The 21,561-nt window shown below is 51.6% G+C and overlaps 1 protein-coding gene across 3 annotated transcripts in view; it reads right to left on the minus strand.

Annotated features, from left to right (window-relative positions):
• The window catches only part of LOC123625065 (c-Maf inducing protein), a 233,675-nt gene that overhangs the window by 52,784 nt on the left and 159,330 nt on the right, over window positions 1–21,561 (minus strand). For 2 of the 3 annotated variants that reach the window (XM_045533279.1, XM_045533281.1), the window contains one exon: window positions 863–1,024. In XM_045533279.1, the coding sequence (XP_045389235.1) occupies window positions 863–1,024 (162 nt within the window). Of the gene's footprint in view, window positions 1–862; window positions 1,025–17,344; window positions 17,549–21,561 lie in introns of those variants that run through there. The other variant, XM_045533280.1, reaches the window with a different exon arrangement.

Genomic DNA, 21,561 nt, shown 5'->3' on the forward strand with positions numbered 1-21,561 from the left:
AGGGACCCTCTCTGCTCAGCAGACATGGAGGGCCTGTGCCAGGTCCCTGGACAGATGGGCAGTGACCAGCCTGGGCCTGCGGAGACAGGCCGCACCCCAGGCAGCAGGGCACTTGTGCGGGAGTCTGTTGGGAGCAACCCAGGAACCGGGGTGCCACTCTCAGGGGAGGGGGACAGAAGCATCACTCTGGCGGCTGTGCACAGTTTAAATCAAGAGTCATCAACCCCAGTGTCCCCAGAGGGCTAAGCATGCAAACAAACGGGAGAAGTATTAACGGTAAAGCGCTCAGAATAGCAGAAAGAGGTACGATTCCGGCGCCTCTCGCCTAACCCACACACAGCGGGATGAAGTTTCGTTGCTCGGCGCCCGTCTCTCCTGCTGGGACACGAGCTCCAGGAGGGCAGGGAGCTCATCTCTACTCGAACACCCAGAACAGCACCCAGCAAACGAGCGGGGCACAGCCGGTGGGTGGTGCCAGGTGGTGCCAACCACAGATTAAGGTTGGATTTTCTCATTGTTTTTAAAAAGAACCTTGAAATCCCCATTTTCTTGTGAAATCTTTTGATTTTTAAAATCCCGTGTGAGTTAAACAAAACATATCTGTAGGCCGTGTGAGGTGACTGGGGCGGACAGCTGACTCGGCCAGTGCTGGGGGAAGCTGAGATGGCCCCCACAGCCATGCCTGTCACACCCCCGGATCGCTGCGCGGGAAGCTGCTCACCTCCTTCAGCGACAGGGACATGACACAAACCCGAGTGGAGCTCTGCTGGCGTGTGCCGCTCGATACGGGCTCCGTGCTCAGCAGAGGTGAAGGCACGTACCTTCCAGTGGGGACGGGGACGGGAGGGGGAGGGCACTTTACCTCCGAGAGCAGTTTCGAGACGATTTCCAGTGGGGCTTGGTTGATGGAGTCATCCTGCAGTGGGGAGGTCAGGGCCATGTCCACCAGCGTCCGGATCTCTTTCAGGACGACTTCCCAGCGGCTGGGGTTACTCAGCACTTTCTTATATTTGTAAATCTTTTTCTGGTTGAGAGAGAAAAAGACACAAACATGTTACTGATACGACAAGCGTGGAAGGTGCGAGGCAAGATACAAGATGATCAGAGTCAGATGCGCCAGGGGGGAAAAGGCCCTGGGAAACTGTGGATTTGGACCACTCCCCCCTCACGGGGAAACTGACACCTGAAGAAAGGACGAGTTTTGTCCCAAGTCCCAGGTGCGCTTGCAGACAGCCAGGCCTACAAGAGTCATTTCCCACAGTTTCCAATGACTTAAAAAAGAGCATGAAGACATTCTGCTTTCAGATCATGGCTTCTGCCAGACTTATTCCCCAAGTATCCAAGTGCAGTAAGAGTGGAAACGTCATGGTCCACGAAGGGGCTTTCGTGGAGTTGAAGGCACTGTTTCTGCTCACGCTGATCCTAAGAGGCCCCCCCTTGGAGAGGGCTGATCCAGCTACGGAACACAACTCTGAGCAGGTGGGGACTGAGCCCAGAATGGCCCCGGGAAACCCAACGCTGCCCTCAGCATCCACCTGGTGATAAGACAGGAGCATTCTCACCTTCGCCTGGGCGCCACGTCCGAAGCCAGAGAGCGGATGGGACAGGGGCTGCTGCCTCCCTGGATTTGAGGCAGCGTTAGTTCCGCCTCTCTGACATCATGGAAACAGAGGCCCTTGGAAGGCGGAGGTCTGGGCCAAACGTCCCCTCCCATCTGCGTCTCTGCAGCTATCTGCCCGCTGCAGCCCCGGCGAGCTTGGGAGACTCTTTCTAACTGGATGAACTCCTTCATTAAGTGCTCTGCTCCTTGGGGACAGCCTAATTTTACTGTCACGGCACCAGCAGCCAGCTGGCGTGACATGTCACAATCTCTGAGCCAAAGTCAGAATGAGGGAAGGAGGAAGGGGAAGGTGAGGGTCCCTGCCGGCTGCCGAGGCTCAAAGTGAGGCTCCCTGACCACTCAGTTTCTGAGTTAAGAGTTACAAAGTGGTCTTGGGACCCGGTGCCATGAAGGAAGTACTGGGGGGACATATTCCACGTCCATGTGAGTAGAGCGGAGCGACACACTGTGGTGGGATGGGAGGTTCATGCGAGTCAGACAGACTTGGTTCCTCCTGTAAAGATTTCACCCACTGAGCCTGCGGTTCCCCTTCTGTAAATTAGGCATGAAAACACCTGCAGCCTCTTCTAATGTGTGACCCTCACCAACCGTGACCCATGGGGTCCACTCTGTCAGAGCTGCATTCAAAAGCACAGTCCAAGCAAAACTGCCAACACTAACAAAAAGGAACTCTGAGACTCAATCCGTCTCCTTTGAGTAACTTAAAGGGCCGAGACGTACAAACTGCGGCAGCGCAGCGCACCGTCTTCTCCTCTCCACCGCCCCAGCCCGCGCTCTGCTCACCATGCCCACGTGAACGCACACCATCCCCCTCCTCAAGGTCCCAGACCTTTCTTGTCGTCTCCCCCTCTCTCTTCCTTCCTCTTTCTCCCATGTCCTGTTCTTTCGTCCACCAACTTGCCCACCCTGCTGCCCTGACTCCAGCTCCCTGGTCTCGCTGTTCTCTGCCCGTTTGCCCGTCTGCACCAAGGATTAGAAAGGGACAAGCTCTTCTCAGAGGCCCAGCAGGGCAGAGGTGAAGGCAGCCAGGGAGGGGAAGACGAGAAACATCCACTTGCCCGTCCTTTTAGATCCTATAGGACTAGAAGAAACACACGGCAAGTCCTGTCGGGGGTGAGTGTTTAGCGAAGAGTAAATGTTCTGTTGATGGTGACGATGGTGACAGTGACTGTGGCACTCAATTACTTTAATGTCAAGACACACCCAGTCCACCGAGGCTTCTCTGGAACCGTAACCAGCCTCTTTCCTAGTTACGGCCAACTGAAGCTGCCCTGCCCAGTACCGCACACCCACAACTGTGCAAAACACAAAGTGTCGAGAGCTGACACAGTTCTGACACCTCCCAGTGCAAGACTCCAACCCTTTCCAGAAGACGAATGCTCCTTCCAGCCCTGCAGTCTCTGGTTTTAGCCTGTGCCCAGAGAATTGCTTAATTTGTAAATGACCATGAAATGATCACAAGAAATTCACCACACATTCAAGGCCCGAAGAAAACCATGGCGATCCACAGCCAGGTCTTCCCGTAGTGGAGTCTGGATTCGACCAGGGTCTGAGCGCGCAGTGTGCTCTCTTCCGATCAGCTGCAAGTTATTTCCTTTTCAAAGAATATGACTTCATTCTTTTTGTCAAGATGGTGCATGCTCATTGTGAAAAATTTAAATCATACTGAAAAGCACAAAGAAGATAAATTTAAAAAGGCCTCAGAAGTCCCACAACCCAGAAATAGCCACCGTTAATATTTGGTGAACATCATTCGAGCCAACTCTCATTTAAACTTTGCAAAATACAACCAGCCCGCGGGGTGGGCGGCCGTGAGTACAACCTCCCGCTCTCCACGCGCAGACATCACTGGAGACGCAGAGGCCACCAGTCTGAGGCAGAGCAGGGCCCGCTGGGCAGCGTCTGCACCAGCGTGGCTTCAGGGGTGAGCTCTTGTCACCGGTGCACCCAGCCTGGCACTCAGCAAGAGCTCCCTTCCTTAGAGCGGGGAGGGAACAGCTTTCCTGTGAGCGCCCGGCCCTGGCCTCAGAGGCATCCATGGGAAACAGTTCACAGAAGCTACACCAAAACCACAAGGTCCCAGTGGCTGTGACAAGTGCTGACGTCTGGTAAGCAAGGGCACTGTGCCAAGCTCTTATGGCACTTTCTCACTCACTCCTCACCTATGAGCTGGAGACCTGTCACAGGCGAAGCACCCCCCAGCAGATCCTAAGGAACTGAGTGCAAATCGTTTATTGATTTGCGAAGTGATTACAGGAAATGCTAGTGGGAGAGAGGAGAAGTGAGACGGAAGAGAAGACAGTCAGCAAACGGGGCACTGTGGAGCATCACGATGGGCGACGGGTGCTCACGCCTGCTGGGCACTCGGGAAACAGTGGAGACCCACCCAAGGAGCGAGGGGGCCAGAGCGTCTGTCCACCAACTCCCTTAACTCTCCAGTACTTATGACTGTCCTGTGCCCAGACCACAGTGAACACAGAGCCAGAAAAAAACATGTGCTCAGGCAGGGTTGCAGGTGCCCACAGGGAGTAGCCCGGGGCCTGGAGCGATGCTGAGAGGGTGTGTGGGGCTGCAGCTTCCGACGCAACACTGCGAGCATCCTCCCCTATGCATAAGGCCATTGTGGCCTGAGAGGGGAAGTGACTTGTCCAGAGTAAAGCAGCTAGAAAGGGACAATGCAGGAGTCAAACCTGGCTCTGGCCAGCCCCTAAGCTCTTTCTAGCGCACCAGTGCGGGCTGGTGGAGCTGGGTGGGACAGGAGAGGAGGGACAGATTCACCAGGAGACACTGAAGAAGGCCTCAAGAATGCTTGGTGGCACAAGGTGAGAGCCAGGACAAACCCACGAGGCCCTGAGGGTGGAGGCCGGGACACCAGAGGGTGAAGGGGCCATTGGAGGAGCCAGGGCAGCAGGTGGCAGGTGGGCTGCAATGTCACAGGTACGGGGTGCAGACAGGCCCTTGTTCCCCGAGGAGGCTCTGAGCCCTGGAATGGGACGGCCACAGGGGAGAGGGAGGCCTATCCAGGATCAACAGGACCCAGTGCCCCATCCTCAGGTGACAAATTAGCATGTCTCATCCCAGGAACGCTGATGAGCTCATCAGGTGATGACTCACGGTGGGGCTGGGACAAGGACGCCTCCGGAATCCCGACTCCAGGCTCTGCAGTATGGCCCTCCTGCCGAGCCCACGTGGCCAGGCGGAGCGGGTGGCCCCGTGGTTTGTCTAGCGTGGACCCCACAGGCCCTGGATGCCTTTGAGGCGGGGGTGGACAGGGGCCTTGGAACTGCCCTGTGGCCCAGCACGTGGCCTGGAGTTACATAGAAAGCAGGTTTGGCAAATAGCAGGGGGGCCAAACCCAGCCCCCCGCCTGTTTTTATATGACGAAACCAAGAATGGTCTTATATGTTTCAAGGGTTGTAAAGGAAAATAAACACACAGAACATGTGACAGAAATCAAATGTGGCCCACAAAGTTCCAAATATTTGCTATTCTGGCCCTTTATAGAAAAGGTATGCCAAGCTCTGGCTTTAAAAGTCAAATCCCAGCCTAGGAGTGAGCAAGCAAAACGGTGTTCGATGTCACTTGCCATCAGGGAAAGGCAAGTTGAAACCGTGAATAGACACCCCTTCACATACACTCAGATGGCTGTCACAGAAAAGACAGACAACACCAAGTGCCAACAAAGACGTGGAGAAACTGGGATCCTCATGCACTGCTGGGGGGAGAGCAAATTGGTGCAGTCATATTGCAACGTCATTAGAGAGTTTCTTAAAACATTAAACATAAATTTATCATATGACCTGGCACTTCTTTTCCTAGACTCTACCTAAGAGAATGAAAAAGATACTCTGCACAAAGATAAGCACATGGATGTCCATAGCAGCATTATTCATAATAGTATTTCGTAATAATAGTATTCATAATATTTCCCCAAGCTGGAAACAACTCAAATCTATCAACTGATGAATGCAGACACAAGACACGATATAGACATACAGTGGAACAGTATCTGGCAACAGAAAGGACTGAACTTATGCAAACATGCTACACCATGCATGAACCTCATAACTATCATGCCACACACAAAAGACACTGTATGATCCCTTGTATACGAAATGTCTAGAAAAGGCAAATTTATAGGGCCAGCAGGGAGAATAGTCATTGCCTATGGCTGGGGCACAACAGGAGGGATTAGACTGCAAACACGCACAGAGGCATCTTTGAGATGGTGGGAATGTTCTAAAACCGCATTGTGGTGATGGCTATACAACTCTATAAATTTACTAAACTCACTGAATTGTGTACTCACAATGGGTAAATTTTATGGCATGTAAATTATATCTCAGTTAAGCTGTTTTTAAAAAATCCCATCCTATGGAGGTAGAGGTCATGCAATAAAGCCAGAAGCGGTATGACTTAGTGGCTAAGAGTACAGGTTTTACAAGCAGACGTCAGCTCAAATCTAAGCTTTACTTAACCCATCCGCTCACCCATCCATCCATGCACCCACCCACACACACCTACCCATCTATCTATCCACCCACCCACCCATCTATCCACCAACCCACCCATCCATCCATCCATCCATCCATCCAACCACTCATCCATCCATCCATCCACCCATCTACCATCCACTAATCCATATATCTACCCTTCCATCCAACCGTTCAACAAAGATCATTGGGAAACATCTATTATGATGTGCCAAGCATTGTGTTAAGTAGTAAGGACACCCACGTGCTCATGGGACTACCGTCTAGTACTTGCACCTTAGTTTCCTCAGCTGCAAAGCAGCCTAAGAATAACTACTGTAGGCTTGCTGTGACTACTGCACGAGATAATATACATAAAACACTTAGCCTGGTTCCTGGCTAAATAGCAACTCTAATTTTCATCACCTACCAAGCCTGTGAGTGAGCACAGTGACCCAGAGCAGGCAGGATTCAGGAGGGACCCCAGCTCCAGAGACAGCCCTCAGCACCCCCAGCAGCAACAAGCAGAGCCAGCAGGCAGAGGCTCCTGCTTCCCGTCTGGCAAGCCAGCCACTCTGTCGCTGTCCCCACTTGTCAGGGAAGGGATGTTACCTGGGCAACACCCGCCATCTCTCTGGTGACTGCTCTCGCAGCAGAGCAGGCACAGACGCCGGGGTTCTCGGGCTTGGGAAAGCAGAGCCTGTTGCTCCTCCACGGGAGACGAGCTGTCAGCTGGAACGTGCCCCTCACCGGGAGAAGTGTGACTCAGAATGTGCTGGAACAAGCCGTGCGAGGATGGGGCTGCTGCCCTGCTGCTTGCCGCAGCCTCCAGGGCTCACACACACACGAGCACGCATGCTCCCCCGCCTGCCGTGAAGACAGGACGCCGCATGGGCGCTCCGTGGAGCCCAGAGTGGAGGAGGACCCCACAGAGAAACATGAGCCAGGGAGGAACCGGATTGGCTCTGGGAACGTCCTCCCAGTACAGATCCTAGAGCTGAGCTGCCTGGTCCAAGAGCTAGTGGCCCCAGGTGGCCACTTACACTGGGCTTAATTAAAATGAAACACAACTACAAATCCGGTGTCTCAGTCACACTGGCAACACTGCAGTTACTCAGCAGCCACATGTGGCCAGTGGCGACCATACCGATGGCACAGAGGGAACATCTCTGTCATCGCAGAATGTTCTAGTGGGCAGTGCTGTCCTGAAGTCTTGCAGTCCCTGGCACCACGCCCCCAGAGGCCAGCTCGCGCGTCTGTCTCTCTCCACCGCTGCCGAGGGCCAGTGTGTACGCGACACTGTGCCCTCCTCCTCCCGTGGGGAGTCCTGCTCCTGCCTCCATCTAACACTGGGACCTGTCTTGGGCTTTTCTTCCAAGGTCTGCCAGGGCCTGGTGTCCCCGACTGTGCCCTGGACCCCCAGGGAGAATGAATGGGTGGTCATCTTCTCTGCCTTCCCTAACTCGAGACTCGCTGTGGCTGCAGACGCTGACCTGTGCAGGAGAGAACCTGCCGTCTCAGCCACACCACGGCCTCTGGGAGCCCTGGACACTTGGGCAGGGACACTTCTGGCCTTCTCTGAGTCCTCCGGAATAGCTTCCCTTACATGCTCGGAGCACACTGTGCCTTCAGACACAATGCGGGCTTCATGACTGTCCCTCGTGTGTCATCCCCAAACTGCCCTTTTGGCCCCTGAGTCCTCACCATCAACCTAAAACCAGCTCATAACCTCTCAGCTCCCCATCGAGGCCTCCCCACAGAGACCCCCAGGCCTTACTCCTGACGTCAGCTGTCCTACGCAGTCCAGGCCCCAGGGCGAACCTCGGGGCCTTGGCCGCAGTCCCCAGGGAAGGAGGCAGCGCTGCTCCCGCTGTCTGTGCACATCTCCAGGGACGCACGCAAGATCCGGGCAGGGGGGTGGGCGTCAGCGATCTAATCATGGGATATAAAACAACTAGAAGATATTCAACCTAACTAGACATTGACCCCCCAAAATATCATTTCAAAGGAAATATTGTAAATGCATGTTTTGTTTGGTTTTGTTACAGGTCAGGACTTTGGGGCCAATGACCTTCCGGGATGAGATTGAATGCTATTTTTTCTCTCCAGCTGGGATTTTTCCCCTGCCCCAGGCTTGTCAGGGACAGTCACCAGTGCCTCTGGGGACCACAGGGGCTTAGCCAGCAAAACCCCATCACCCTGGCCTGAGACCAGGCTCTGCAAGGGACTGGGGGTTGTCATCACCATATATACATGTATTAGATCATTAAATATGAAATGTCCAATTTCAAATCAAAAGTGTAGTTTATTATCTCTCAAACAAGAAGCAGTACCATTAATCAAAGTATGCGCCTAAACTCTAGACACAGTTTTGCCATCTTAATGGCAGCCTGTTTATGCCAACAGCGAAGAAGCTTTGGAAAGCGAGTGGTGATGAAATCGTGAAAGGCGTTTTCCACAGCTTGTTGAGAAATGAATATTTTTCCTTGCAAGAAGTGGTCCAAAGCCTGGAAGAAGTGGTAGTCAGCTGGTGCAAGGTCTGGTGAATATGGCGGATGACAGAGAGTTTCCAAGTGCAGCCCCTGTAGTTTGAGCAGCGTTGTTTGGGCAACATGTGGTCCGGTGCTGTCTTGTAAGCGGATTGGCCCATCTCTATTGGCCAATCTCGGCTGCTTAATTGCAAGCATCCTCATCATTTTGTCCAACCGGTTGCAGTAGACATGTGCTGTAATCGATTGACCAGGTTTGATGAAGTTGTAATGGATAATACCAGTGCTGGACCACCAGACACCATTAGCTTTTTTTGATGAATATTCAGTTTTGGGCTGTATTTTTAATACTTCATCTTTACCCAGCCACTGTGCCAAATGCTTGCGATTGTTGAAAAGAATCCATTTTCATCACATGTAACAATATGGTGTAGAAATGGTTTGCCTTTATGTCCTGACAGCAAAGAAAGGCAAGCTTCTTGATTATTTCTCTTCTGACGCTCATTTAACTCATGGGGTACCCATCTCTCCAGCTTCTTTGCCTTGCCAATTTCAAATGGTCCAATATTGTTGGAATAGTAACGTCAAACCTTGCTGCTAATTCACACGTAGGTGGAGATGGATTCGCTTCCACTACAGCTTTCAGCTCATCATTATCCACCTTGGTCTCAGGTCGCCCATGTGGCTCATTTTCAAGATTAAATCACCAGAATGGAACTTCTCAAACCACAAGAGGTACGTTCATTAGCCACACCCTTCCCAAACACTTCATTGATATTTCAAGCTGTCTGTGCTGCATTGGTTCCATGACGGAACTCATATTTGAAAATAACACAAATTTTTCACTTATCCATGGTTTCACAAAAATTGCTCTTAAAAATCTGAAAGATAATCATAGGCCATGTGCATTTGAAAGATGTACCTTCACAATAAAAATAAAACAAGAAGTGTCAAAGTGAAGTGTCAGAGATATCAACTGTCAAACTTAGAACTTAAGGAAGTCGGACATTTCATCTTAACCTAATACACAGACATACGTGTATATATATTTACTTATTCACATACCATAAAATGAACCATTAACCATCTTAAGGTGGACAAGTCAGTGGTATTTCCATTTCACAACGCTGTGCAACCATCACCCCATCTAGCTGCACAGCATTTTCGTCACCCGGCAGGAAACTCCGTACCCACGAAGCAGTTACTTCCTATGTCCCCCTCCCAGCCCCCGGCAACTGCCAATCTGCATCCTGTGTCTATGGAGTTACCTATTCTGGACATCTCACATACATGGAATCATGCAATACACAGCGTTTTGTGACTGGCTTTTTCCACACAGCATGACGTTCTCAAGGTCATCCACGTTGTAGCACGTCACTACTTCGTTCCTTTGCACGCTGAGTAACATCCCACTGCATGGATGGGCTGCAACTGATTTATCTGTTGGATGGACATTTGGGTCGTTTCCACCTTTGGCTACCGTGACGAGCACTACTGTGCACACCTGTCACTGCTTTTGCCGATAACTGGACGTCTACCACCCTGTCCTGGTGCCTCAGCTGTGCCGAATCAGTTTGAGTGCTGCCACCGGGCAGTGCCGGGTTTAATGGGTCTCTAAGGGGACCCCAAATTTAGCCAGTACTTATTACTGAACTCTACCTGCTGGTCCAACCAACTGACAGATGACAGCGTGACAGGGACACCTACTCTGAGTGGGGCACTGGCTCTACGGCGGGGCGAGGAATGAGGAAACCATGCAAAAGGGAGGTGAGGCCAGCCCCGGCCCAGCTAGTGGGTGAGGCACAGCACAAACCTCTCTCACAAAGATACCAATTACAGTAATAATGCCAACAGCCGCCCTGCATCCTGGGTTATGACAAATGACAGGAGAACGTAACAGCCATCACATTTGGAGGGCGTTCCAGCGGCTGGGCCCTGCTTTAACGCTCTGTATAAAATAACATTTTTTTATCCTCTCCATCACTCATTAAGGTGAGTGGTATAACCAGTCCCATCTTACAGATCAGAAAACCGAGGCCGAGCGAGGTTAGGTCACATGGCTAGTATGAGCCAGGCAGAATTGGGACCCAGGTCTAGCTTCAGATGTGGAACACCTGACAACCATGCCCCCCTGAGAGGCACGCCTGGTCTCTTTCTGTGCCTTGATTGATGCCACCTCCTGTCAACTGGAGAGCTGAGCCTCCCTCCTCCCCGGCTGGGTACAGGCTGGCTGCAGCTGGGTGCCCCACGGACGGCTGCCTGAAAAGCCGGCTCCTGGGGAGATGGGCAATTTGTTTGCAAGAGGGGAAAGAGCCCAGGTATTCAGCCCCAGGTGCCCAGTGGCGGTGGCCTCGTGTAGTCATTACCGCTTCCAAGGAAACAGCAGGAACTCGGGTGGGTGTCCTGCTCCACTGTCCCTACGGCATCGGCTGGTTGCCAGGGTAACCATGTATCTGGCTGGTGAGGAGACAAACTGGCCTTGGTGTCAGGCTGCCAGCTGGGTACCACATCCTACCTGGCACTTCAGGGCCTGCTGTATCCTGGGCAAAATCCAATCCTCACTGTTTGACAGCATTTAAAAAATTGTATATGGCCATTTTCCTCACTGAGCTATGAGCTCCGTAGGCCTCATCTGGTCCTTTGATGTTCTGCATGGTGACTGGAGCTGCGCTTGGGGTCCCCGGAAGGTGCTCTCTGTGTTTGTAAAAGGTGGAGAAGGCAGGGAGGAGAGGAACCAACAGAGATAACGGCTATGGGTATTCGGCGCTTCTGCTGCGCCAGGCCCGGCACCACAGCCTTCCGCCCACCTGAGCTTCTCGAGCATTAATGTGCGCGGGGAATCGCCCGGGGGCCTGGTTAAAATGCAGATTCCAACTCAGTAGAGCTGGGTGGGGCCTGGAAATCTGCATTAGTAGATTCCAGGGAAGACAACGTTTCTGAACCTTTTAAGTAGCACGTAACTCACCCACCTGCCTGGTTTACTCTTCTCCATCACGAGGACACGACACAGAGGAGAGGCAGCAAGGAGGGACTGACACCGCACCCAGGGTCACACGGCTGGCGCTGTGGGTTGAACTGTCTCCCCAAAAGATACGTCCAAGTCCTAACCCCTGGAATCTGTTACTATGACCTTCCTTGGAAATAGGGTCTTTGCAGAAATAATTGCATTAAGATGGGGTCATATAGGATTAGGTGGGTCCTAAATCCAATGACTGGTGTCCTTACAAAAAGGCTACGTGGAGAGCCACGTGCACACTCGTGAGCATGGGGGAGAGAGCGCCACATACGGAGGTAGAAACTAGAATGATGCGTCTCCAAGCCAAGGAGCATCAAGGATTGCTGGAAGCCACCAGATGCTGGCAGGGGAGGAAAAGAACCTCCCCTAGAGTCTCAGACGGAACGTGGCCCTACTGACACCTTGATTTTGGACTTTTGGCCCTAGAGCTGTGAGAGAACACATTTTTGTTGTTTTAAGCCAACTAGTTTATGGTCGTTTGTCACAGCAGCCATGGGAAATTCACAGAGTCGGTAAGCAGCAACAAGGACCAGGCCGGGCAGCCCAGCTCCCAGCGGCTCTGCTGTCCTGCCCACCAGTCAGCCTCTCGATTCCCAGAGGGGCAGCAGGGCCCTCCGGGGCTATGGGTTGAGAAGGTATTTGGGTTTTGAATTTGTTGGATTTTCTCTCCCGAGGGACAACATGGTATTCTGTCCCTTCCTTGCCCCCGGTCATCCTGCCACCTGCCCCTAGCTCATGACGCGATTGCATAAGCCCTGGCCTCTCAGGGACGGCTGGGCTTCTGCGCCAGGGCACCTGCATCATCAGTGATGTCAGAAGAGCCCCACCTGGGGACCCAGGACGCTGCAGGGAGAACTTCCAGGAGAATCGGGCAGGACGTCGGCGGGGGGCTGGCATAAGAGTCCTTGGCAAAGAGGAGTCACGGGGGAGGATTCTGGCTCAGGGCTTCCCGTTCACAGGGCTGTACACCAACCAGCACCAGCAGCCATTGTCACACTAGCCGGCAGCCCGGGCTCCTACGTGCTGGCACTGTGCTAACGCTCACCCCAGCCACACGACCCTGCCAGGGTTCCCAGTCCTGGCTATACATTAAAACCACCCGGGGGTTTAAAATTCCAACAACAAAGGCCAACTCCAGGCCAATCCCCTCAGACTGGTATTGGGAGTGGATGGAACCCAGGCATCAGTACTTGTTGGCAGTGATATATTTAAAAGTATAGCTGCAAGGCCATGCTCATAGCAGCAAAATTCACAATAGCCAAAAGATGAAAGCAACCAAGTCCACCGATGGATAAAAGGATAGTGGAGAGATGTGGTCTATCCGTGCAATCAAATATTATTCAGCCTTAGAAGGGAAGGAAATGCTGACATATGCTACAATATAAAGGAACCTTGAGGACATTGTGCCAAGTGAAATAAGCCAGTCACAAAAGGACATGTCTTGTCTGATTCCACTCCCGTGAGGTCTCCAGAGCAGAAATTCACAGGGACGGAAAGGAGAAGGTGGCTGCCGGGGCTGGGACGCGGAGCGGGAGCTGTTGTTTAATGCAGACAGAGTTGCAGTTTGGGAAGATGAGAAAGTTCTGGAGATGGATGGTGGTGAAGGTTGCACAACGAGAATGTACTTTTTTTTTACACTTAAAAATGGTTAAAATGATAAATCATGCTATAGATATTTTACCACAATAAATAAAAACTATATTTAAAATCTCCAGGTGATCCGAATGTGCAGCCAGGGGTTGACAGGTGTGACCCCCATTTTACAGCCTGGAAGACCACAAGGTACAGGGAAGGTGACCTGTTCCAGTCTGAACCAGGACTCTTGCTCGGGGTCGCCCTCAGTCCCGAGCCCTGGTCTCTGACGGGGCCGAGCTGTGCACACAGGAACAACTCCGGATGCGCTCTCAGCATTCCGGAAAGTTCTCAAGTCTTCACGTGGCCCTAACCCTGGGGGAGGCCGTTTCTCTCGGAAACCTGTTGGAGGCTGTGGAAAAACAGCCCGCAAAAGCCAGGCCACACGTGGCGAGGGCCCGGCAAAGCACACGCTGGCTGTCCATGACCCAGGAGGGCAGGTGTCCCCTTCCCTGAATCTGAGACCTCACACAGCCCGCCCTGCCCCTCCCCCCACCCCAAGCCCCTGGTCGCCTCTGTCCCCCGAGCTCCTGCTCCACAGCTGACCAGGGCCGTGGGCACAGGAGGCACTTCCTTGTTCCCATGGAGGCTCAACTGGGCAGAAAACTGGCTGACTAGAAGGCGTTTTTAAGTTAGATTCTGAACAGGCTGGAGAAAGAGGGGTGGGGAGGGATGGAGACGGGAGAGGAAACACCCTCGGTGCAGGCAGAGGCTGAGGGGGGATTCTCTCAGGAGCAGGGAAGACAGGGACACAGGAGAGATGGGAGGTGACAGTAAGGAGTGCCACCATGGGTGCCTCATGCCCTAGCAGTGAAGAAGATACCGTCAATTTCTCAGGGTTCTTGCGTGGAATCCCAGGCGCCACCCCTCGGTGGCGGCTCTAGGTGTTCCGTGGTGTCGTAGTCCGTCCAGGCTGCTATAACAAAACACCATAAACTGCGGGGCTTATAAACAACAGAAATTCATTTCTCACAGCTCTGGAGGCTGGGAAGTCCAACATCAAGGCAGCCTTGGTGTCTGGTGAGGGCTCGGTTCCTAGTTCACAGACGGATGTCTTCTTGCTGTGTTGTCACATGGTGGAAGGGGCGAGGGAGCTCCCTGGGCCCCTTTTATAAGGGCACTAGTCCCACTCACGAGGGCTCCACCCTCATGTCTTAATCACCCCGCAAAGGCCCCATCTCCTAATACCCCCACACTGGGATTAGGTTTCAACATAGGAATGTCTCAGGAACCCAAACGCTGAGACGCTAGCACGTGGCTTGTGGCTGTATCATTCCACTCTGTGCCCCACGGTCACGGAGCCTTCTCTGCCTCTATCTGTCTCTCCTCTGTGTGTCCCTTCTGAGGACACTTGTCACTGGATTTAGGGTCCACTGGCTAATCCAGCATGATCTCCCCAACTCGAGATCCTTAACTTAATTATATCCACAAAGACCCTTTTTCCAAATAATGTCACATTCACAGATTCCAGGGATTTAACGTGGATGCATCTTTTGGGGGCCACCATCCAGATCATGACCCCAGCTAATCGGACCAGGGCAGCAGGGAGAAGTTTCCCCCTCTCCCTCCACTGGACGTGTGTCCAGGCACAGCCCTCCCTCCAGGCCCACCTGCATGGAGCCACCAACAAAAGTTGGACGAGGTGAGGGGGGAAGGGACGTCCCCTAGAACCTGTGGAGGGGGCGTGGATGGTGGTCTTACACCACTCCGTTTGTGGGGGTTTGCTACTCGGCCCCAGAACACTCAGCTGGGAACCCCCAGCGGGGAATGCCAGGCCTCTGTGTCCCTCTGGCCTTTGCCACCAGCAGTGCCCCGGGGAGGGGTGGCACAGCCTCCCACTCCAAGGTTTGTGGCCAGCTGCCTCTCCACCAGCCTAGAGACTCTGGGGAACTTAGAGGCTCCAGCAAGGCCCCGTTTTGGCTCTCAGGTGTGCACATAATAAACCAAGAGTGGGGCAGATCTACATTTGGATTTCTTTTCTGCTACTTAGGAGCTGTGCAGTCTCAGGCAAATGATATTGCCTCTCTGAACCTTTTGTTTCAGCACCTGTACAATGAGGGTGACAGTAGCACCTGCCTGCCGGAACTGTGGAGAGGATTACAGGTAACATTTCAGGCTTGATAAATGGCAGTTACTGGGTTCAGAAAAACATTGACTGAAGATAGCTAACCTCAGAAAAAACAAGGGTGACCAGAAACCCCTAACTGTCCACCAGTAGAGAAATGCTCACCTGGCGGCCCACCCACAGAGCCACATTGCACAGCAGTAAAAGGACGGGGGAGAGCTGACAGATCCCCCATGGAGTCTGTCTCCACCATACACTGTTCAGCGCAGAAGCAAACACACGCACACACACACATATCCGTGCTGACATGCACATACACACAGACCTAATACACAGGGCTGTGCGGGGCACGGCCGGGAAGGACCAAGTCAGGCTGGTGACAGCGGCTTCTTCAGAGAAGGAAGTGGCTTGGGGGAGGACCCAGAGACTGGGGCTCAGTTTTATTTGTAATGTTTCAAATTTTTCCAGGAAGCCATATTCACGTATTGTACATTTAATTAAAGAAAAATAAGGGCAAAAATCCCCAAAGATTTCAGAACTTGAGATCGTGGTGGTGGCACCATACCTCCCACAGAATCTTTAAATTGGTCAGAATCCCGTATTCTTAGAGAGAACTGGAAGTATCTGAGATCCTATGATTTTTTACTTTTTAGTAGTATCGCAGATTACCTGATTTTTGAAATAATATGTGTTCTTTAAACAACTCCGAATCATACAGAACAGCGTTAGGGAAGAGAGGAAAGAGCACAAGCACTCCATCGTGCGGGGCTGGTGGCTGAACACAACCCTGGCAATTTGGGAGGAACAATGAGGCTGGGAATTAGAAGAACTTTTCAAAACTGAGAATTCAATATTAAGGAAACTTTATGGTGATGTTCCTTTTATAGAAGAAAGACACAGACATCGATACGAGGTGAACCCTAATCTGATCAAACAATTTGAGCAGAGTGACTTAAGTTTTGTAGGTCAGGATGTGGATGGGGAGAGGATGGAAATCATTGAACTGGCAAATCATCCCTATTTTGTTGGCGTCCAGTTCCATCCTGAGTTTTCTTCGAGGCCGTTGAAGCCTTCCCCTCCATACCTGGGGCTGTTACTCGCGGCAACTGGGAACCTGAACGCCTACCTGCAACAGGGATGCAGACTCTCTTCCAGTGATAGGTACAGTGATGCCAGTGATGACAGCTTTTCAGAGCCAAGGCTAGCTGAGCTGGAAATAAACTGAAACTAATCCGCGACTTGGAGTAATGGGGACTGCCTGCAAGGCCTCTGAAGTAATTGAACTCAAGATGAAGGAACTCTCTGAAGACGTCACCACACTCTTACAGAGTCATTCTGTTCTCCACCAAACATGGGCTGTAAAGCCTCACAGGGAAACTAGTAATACGTATTTCCATGAACCAGAACTTTGGTACTTACAAAGTTTTGTAGCTGATTAAACTTTTTCCAACAACCTTAAAAAAAAAAAATTTATAAAAGGTGGTGGGCCAGCTAGTTTGCAGACCCCTGGTACATCTCATTTCCTATCTTTCTCCATGGTCATATATAATCAAATACAAATACACAGGGAGTTTTTTTGGGTCTTCATTTTGTTTTACAAAAATGGCATCACATTAAACAGGTGTCTGTGCATCTGGCTTTTTCTCTCTTAACACCTGGTGGCTGTCACTGCAAATCAACAGGCATCGATTTCCCCAGCCTGGGTGCTTCTGTAAGACACCCCAGACATCACTGGGCAGAGGGAGGATATACATCTTTTAAAAAATTGAAGCCAATAGAAATCCTCCCGCCTGACTCCACCCTGTGTGCCAATCCTTTCGAGGGTCTTTCTGGCAGGGCCACCAGCTTCAGCTCCTGAAGTTCAGTGAGCGAGCCCTCCCCCACCCCAGGCCCACCCAGTGTCAAAGAGCGCTTTGCACCCAATACTAAAGACTGCAGTGCGGACCTCTTGTTAATCATTAATATGAGATGGCATTTCCAGGGCATTTCAGCAAGCATCCCTGATTAATTGCAACCCACCAAATAAATTTAAAAATGCAAATACTGTACCAGAGCCTGCTCTTCCTCTGCAGGGTGGGAGGCTGCCGGCCGAGGCGAGGGGCCCTGCCCTGAGACCCAGTGAGCAACACTGGCTGTGTTTCCCTTGAGCCTGATAAAGGAAAGTTTCTCCATCCCAAATACGGATTTCCCTTGCTGGGAACACGCCTCAAGACGGTAGCATCTCAACAGGGGCCTCCACTGTTTATTTTACTAAGAACTTTATCTAGTGCTCACAGCACTTCAAAGGGCATCTGATCGGTCAGGGCTTTGTCTGGAAGCCTCCCTTCCGTGCCGGGCTGCCTCCTCTGGGCTGGAGCCACCAGCTCCTGCTACAAAGGGTCTTAACTTATGAGTCCCCTGGAAAAGGATCCAGTTCCCTAATAAATGAATTTGTAGTCAGTCTCTAATGTGCATTTCAAGCTGGGTAATGAGGTTACACTTGACTGTAGGACAAGGCACACTCCTGCCTTCCCTCGGGGAGGGCCTTCTGACCGGCACGCTGAGAACCCTTACTGGCCAAGGAAGCCCAAGACGGATCAGAGGAGGGTGAGCTCGATGACAAATAGAGGGAATCCGGCAGAGTAAGCCCAAAGCCATGGACACAGTTAGTCCTTTATGCTTGATCTCAGGCCGTGAGGGACCCAGCAACAGGACATAATGGGTACAGAAGGAGGCTTCAGAACCTGGGAGTGAATGCTGGGTTGGATGCCTGAGAAAGTTATTTACTCTGAGAGTCAGTTTCACATCTGTAAAATGGGGATATGACACCCAGGGACATTGTGCAGCCTAAATAGGATAACAAAGATGAAGTGGATGGAAAACAGCAGGCACTCAATAGATGTTTAGTGTTCTTTCCTCTAACTTCAAGCTACTGCAGTGGTTCTCAAACTCTGGCATGCATCAGAATCCCCTGGAGGGTGCATTAAAACAGCCTGTCGCACTCTCACCCCGTGTTAGAATTTATGAGACAGAAGATTTGCATTTCTAGTAAGTTCCCCGGTGATTCAGATGCTGAATCCCATTTTGAAAACTACTGAGTTACTGGTTCAAAATCCCTGGGTCTGCAGCGGGCGGGAGGCCTGGGATGAGATAAGGACCCTCCCCGATGGAAAACTGAAAATTCCATGTAGACTTTGACAAAGGCCTCAAGAGTCAACAGACAGGAATGGTCTGCTTGAGGCTGCTACCACCCCTGGCCAATGTCGAGCTGGCCCCTGACCTCCTAGGTGTGCTTTGTAAGGTCTCTGTGCTCCTGGACAGGGGTCAGGCTCAGCCGGGTCTCCCAAAGGTCTGGCCAGGCAGCCAGGCCCTCCTGCTACTCCAGCCCCACTCGGCGACATTCCCACCCCCACCCCCACCCCCCGCAGCCACGGGCCAGCAGGCTCCTTTAGGAGTGAACTCATGTCTTCCAAAAGGGGGTCCCTGTCCGTCTCAGGGCTTTTTGCAAAACTGTCTGTTGGTTCTAAGGGTGCACCAGGGTCCTCCGGGGAGCGGGACACAGGTGATGGCCACCAGGGCCTGGTGGTTTGGGCATCGTCTCCAGGCCAATCAGCCTCTCTCCCAAACACCTTTCTTCCCGGAGAGCTGAGCTTGCTGCCCCGCGGGGTATCTCCGGGTGAGGCGAGGGCCTAATTCCTCTGTGGGGACAGGTGCTGCTCTTTTCAGAGCCTCTGTTTGGCCTCGTCTCCAAGCCAACGGGCAGGCAGGTGGGAGCCTCGGAGCCCAACTCAGGAACAGTGGGTCACCTTCCCCTCCCAGGCCGGACACCAGCCACGGTGCCACCCCAAGTGCAGACGAGCATCCCAACTCAGGGGGCTCCGCTGGCTACACGAGAGACCTGTCGTAGACTCCTGCAGAACTAAAGACACCACTTCCCATGTATGTTTTAAAAACATGTCTTTAAGAGCAAGAATGAGAAAAAAAACAAAATTCTGCCTTAAAGGGCAGAAAACAAGTTCATCCGCAAACTGTTTACATGAAAACCCTCGTGTGGCTTGTGAGTCATCGGCCCGTCAAACCGTGCACTGGATGACACACTGGCGCTATGGTCCCCCTTCCTAGCCTCGAAAAAATAACAACCCACAAATGTCCCTTCTTCCTTGGCCATTTGGAAAGCCGATGCAATGTGCCACTGCTGAGGTCCAGGAAACACAGAAGGGGGACTGGGACCTTAAACGTCCAAAGCCCAAGGTTGGCCCTTCATGGAGGTGGGGGAAGCCCTGGCCAGGAGGGGCGTGTAAGGAAAGGTCTGGAGGCCCAGGCACCTGGTGCAAATCCAGGCCCCCACTCCGCCCTAGCCCCTGGGGCGGCTACAGCTCCCCAAGGCTGAGGCCTGGGCAGCAAGGTGCCTTGTGCTGCCTCTGGCCTATAGATAACAGACACTTGTCACACTTGTTCCTTTCTGTCACGAACGCAGTCTCCCATGTGTCTTTCACCCCATTCAGTTGGAACTCTCTCCGCAAGGAATACCAGGAAACTGTACAAATGAAGGGAGTGGACCTGTCTGTGCTCCTGTGGCGACATGGCACGACATCTAACTGAAGGAGAAAGGAGCAAGGAACCAAACAGCGTGGATGATAAAATCCACGTATGGTGTTTAAAAAGGAACGTTCACAGCCCCATACGACTGCTAACAGGGACTGCCTTTGGGAAAATGGACCTGAAGGAGGTGGAGACCAACTTTATTTATTTATTTATTTATTTTGAGACAGAGTCTCACTCTGTTGCCCGGGCTAGAGTGTCGTGGCGTCAGCCTAGCTCACAGCAACCTCCAACTCCTGGGCTCAAGTGATCCTCCTGCCTCAGCCTCCCAAGTAGCTGGGACTACAGGCATGCGCCACCATGCTCGGCTAATGTTTTCTATATATATTTTCAGTTGTCCAGCTAATTTCTTTCTATTTTTAGTAGAGACGGGGTCTTGCTCTTGCTCAGGCTGGTCTCGAACTCCTGACCTTGAACGATCCTCCCGCCTCGGTCTCCCAGAGTGCTAGGATTACAGGCGTGAGCCACCGCGCCTGGCCCAACTTTATATTTTATACCTTTCTATTCTTTTTAGAATTACCACATATGTGTGTAAATTTAATTTTTCTTAAATGTTAACAGAGAATATCTGGCAAGGCGAAGGGCTGGCTGCAAAGGGGCACGAGGGAATTTTCTGGGGTGAAGCAGATTTGGGCGGTGGTGTATTCTCGTGAATACAACAGCCCAACTCCTCCCACCCAACAGTTAAGATGTGTGCGTTTGTTATATGTAGATCATAGCTCAACTGTTTAAAACTTAAAAAGTGTTAAACTTAAAAAGTGGTAAACAAAGGTTTACCAACAGTGGAAATTTTTTAAATTCTCTTTGTCCTTTTTAGTATTTTAAAAAACTTAATAAATGCAATTTTTCAATGTCCTGTGTCTTAAAGACACACCGCTGGTAGAAGTATAAATGGGCACAACCATTTTGGAAAACTGGCAGGCAGTGTCGACTAACGGCCACCATAAGTCAGTCCTGTGGCCCAACAATTTAACTCCCAGGCACATGCTCAACAGCAATGCGGACTTATGCTCACCAAAAGACATATGCTAGAATGTTATAATGGTTCTATTTGGAACAGCCCCAAACTGGAAAGCTCTAGCCATAAGAAAATGAACAAGTTAATAGAGTATAATCATATAACAGAACACCATCCAGCAAAGTGAGTGAATAAATTATCACTATACACAATGTACATAAATCATATAAACCTCATTTTGAGCCAAAGAAGCCAGTCACAGAAGAGTTCTGAGTGTATGAGTCCATTAGGTAAAGTTTAAACACAGGCAGAGCTGATCTGTGCTGCTGGAGGCAGAGCAGTGGTGGCCCAGGGGGACACCTGGGTGGCAGTCACGCCCTGTTTCTCCATCTGGTTCAGGTTACACAGGCGGCCTGTTTGTGCAAATTCACTGAACACTACTCTTTTGACCTGTGCCTTTTCTAGATGTATTTTATCATTCAGTGAAACGTTTATTTAAAAAATCAGACAAAAAGGTCCTGTGTCTATTCCAAAGAGAGCTCCAGGTAGGGCTCAGCTGGGAGAAGCCGGAAGGCCCCCTGTGTCTAGATGTGACACCCTGGACAAGTCTTGCTGCTCTCTCGGCTCCTCCCTCCAGACGGGCCCAATCAAACTTTGAGATTTCATGAGCTAAGACATATAAAAGCCCCCAGCACAGCTCCTGACATTAGTAGGTGCCTAATAATTG

The sequence above is a fragment of the Lemur catta genome, chromosome 20 (assembly GCF_020740605.2).
Source record: "Lemur catta isolate mLemCat1 chromosome 20, mLemCat1.pri, whole genome shotgun sequence".
In the NCBI taxonomy this organism is placed as follows: domain Eukaryota; kingdom Metazoa; phylum Chordata; class Mammalia; order Primates; family Lemuridae; genus Lemur; species Lemur catta.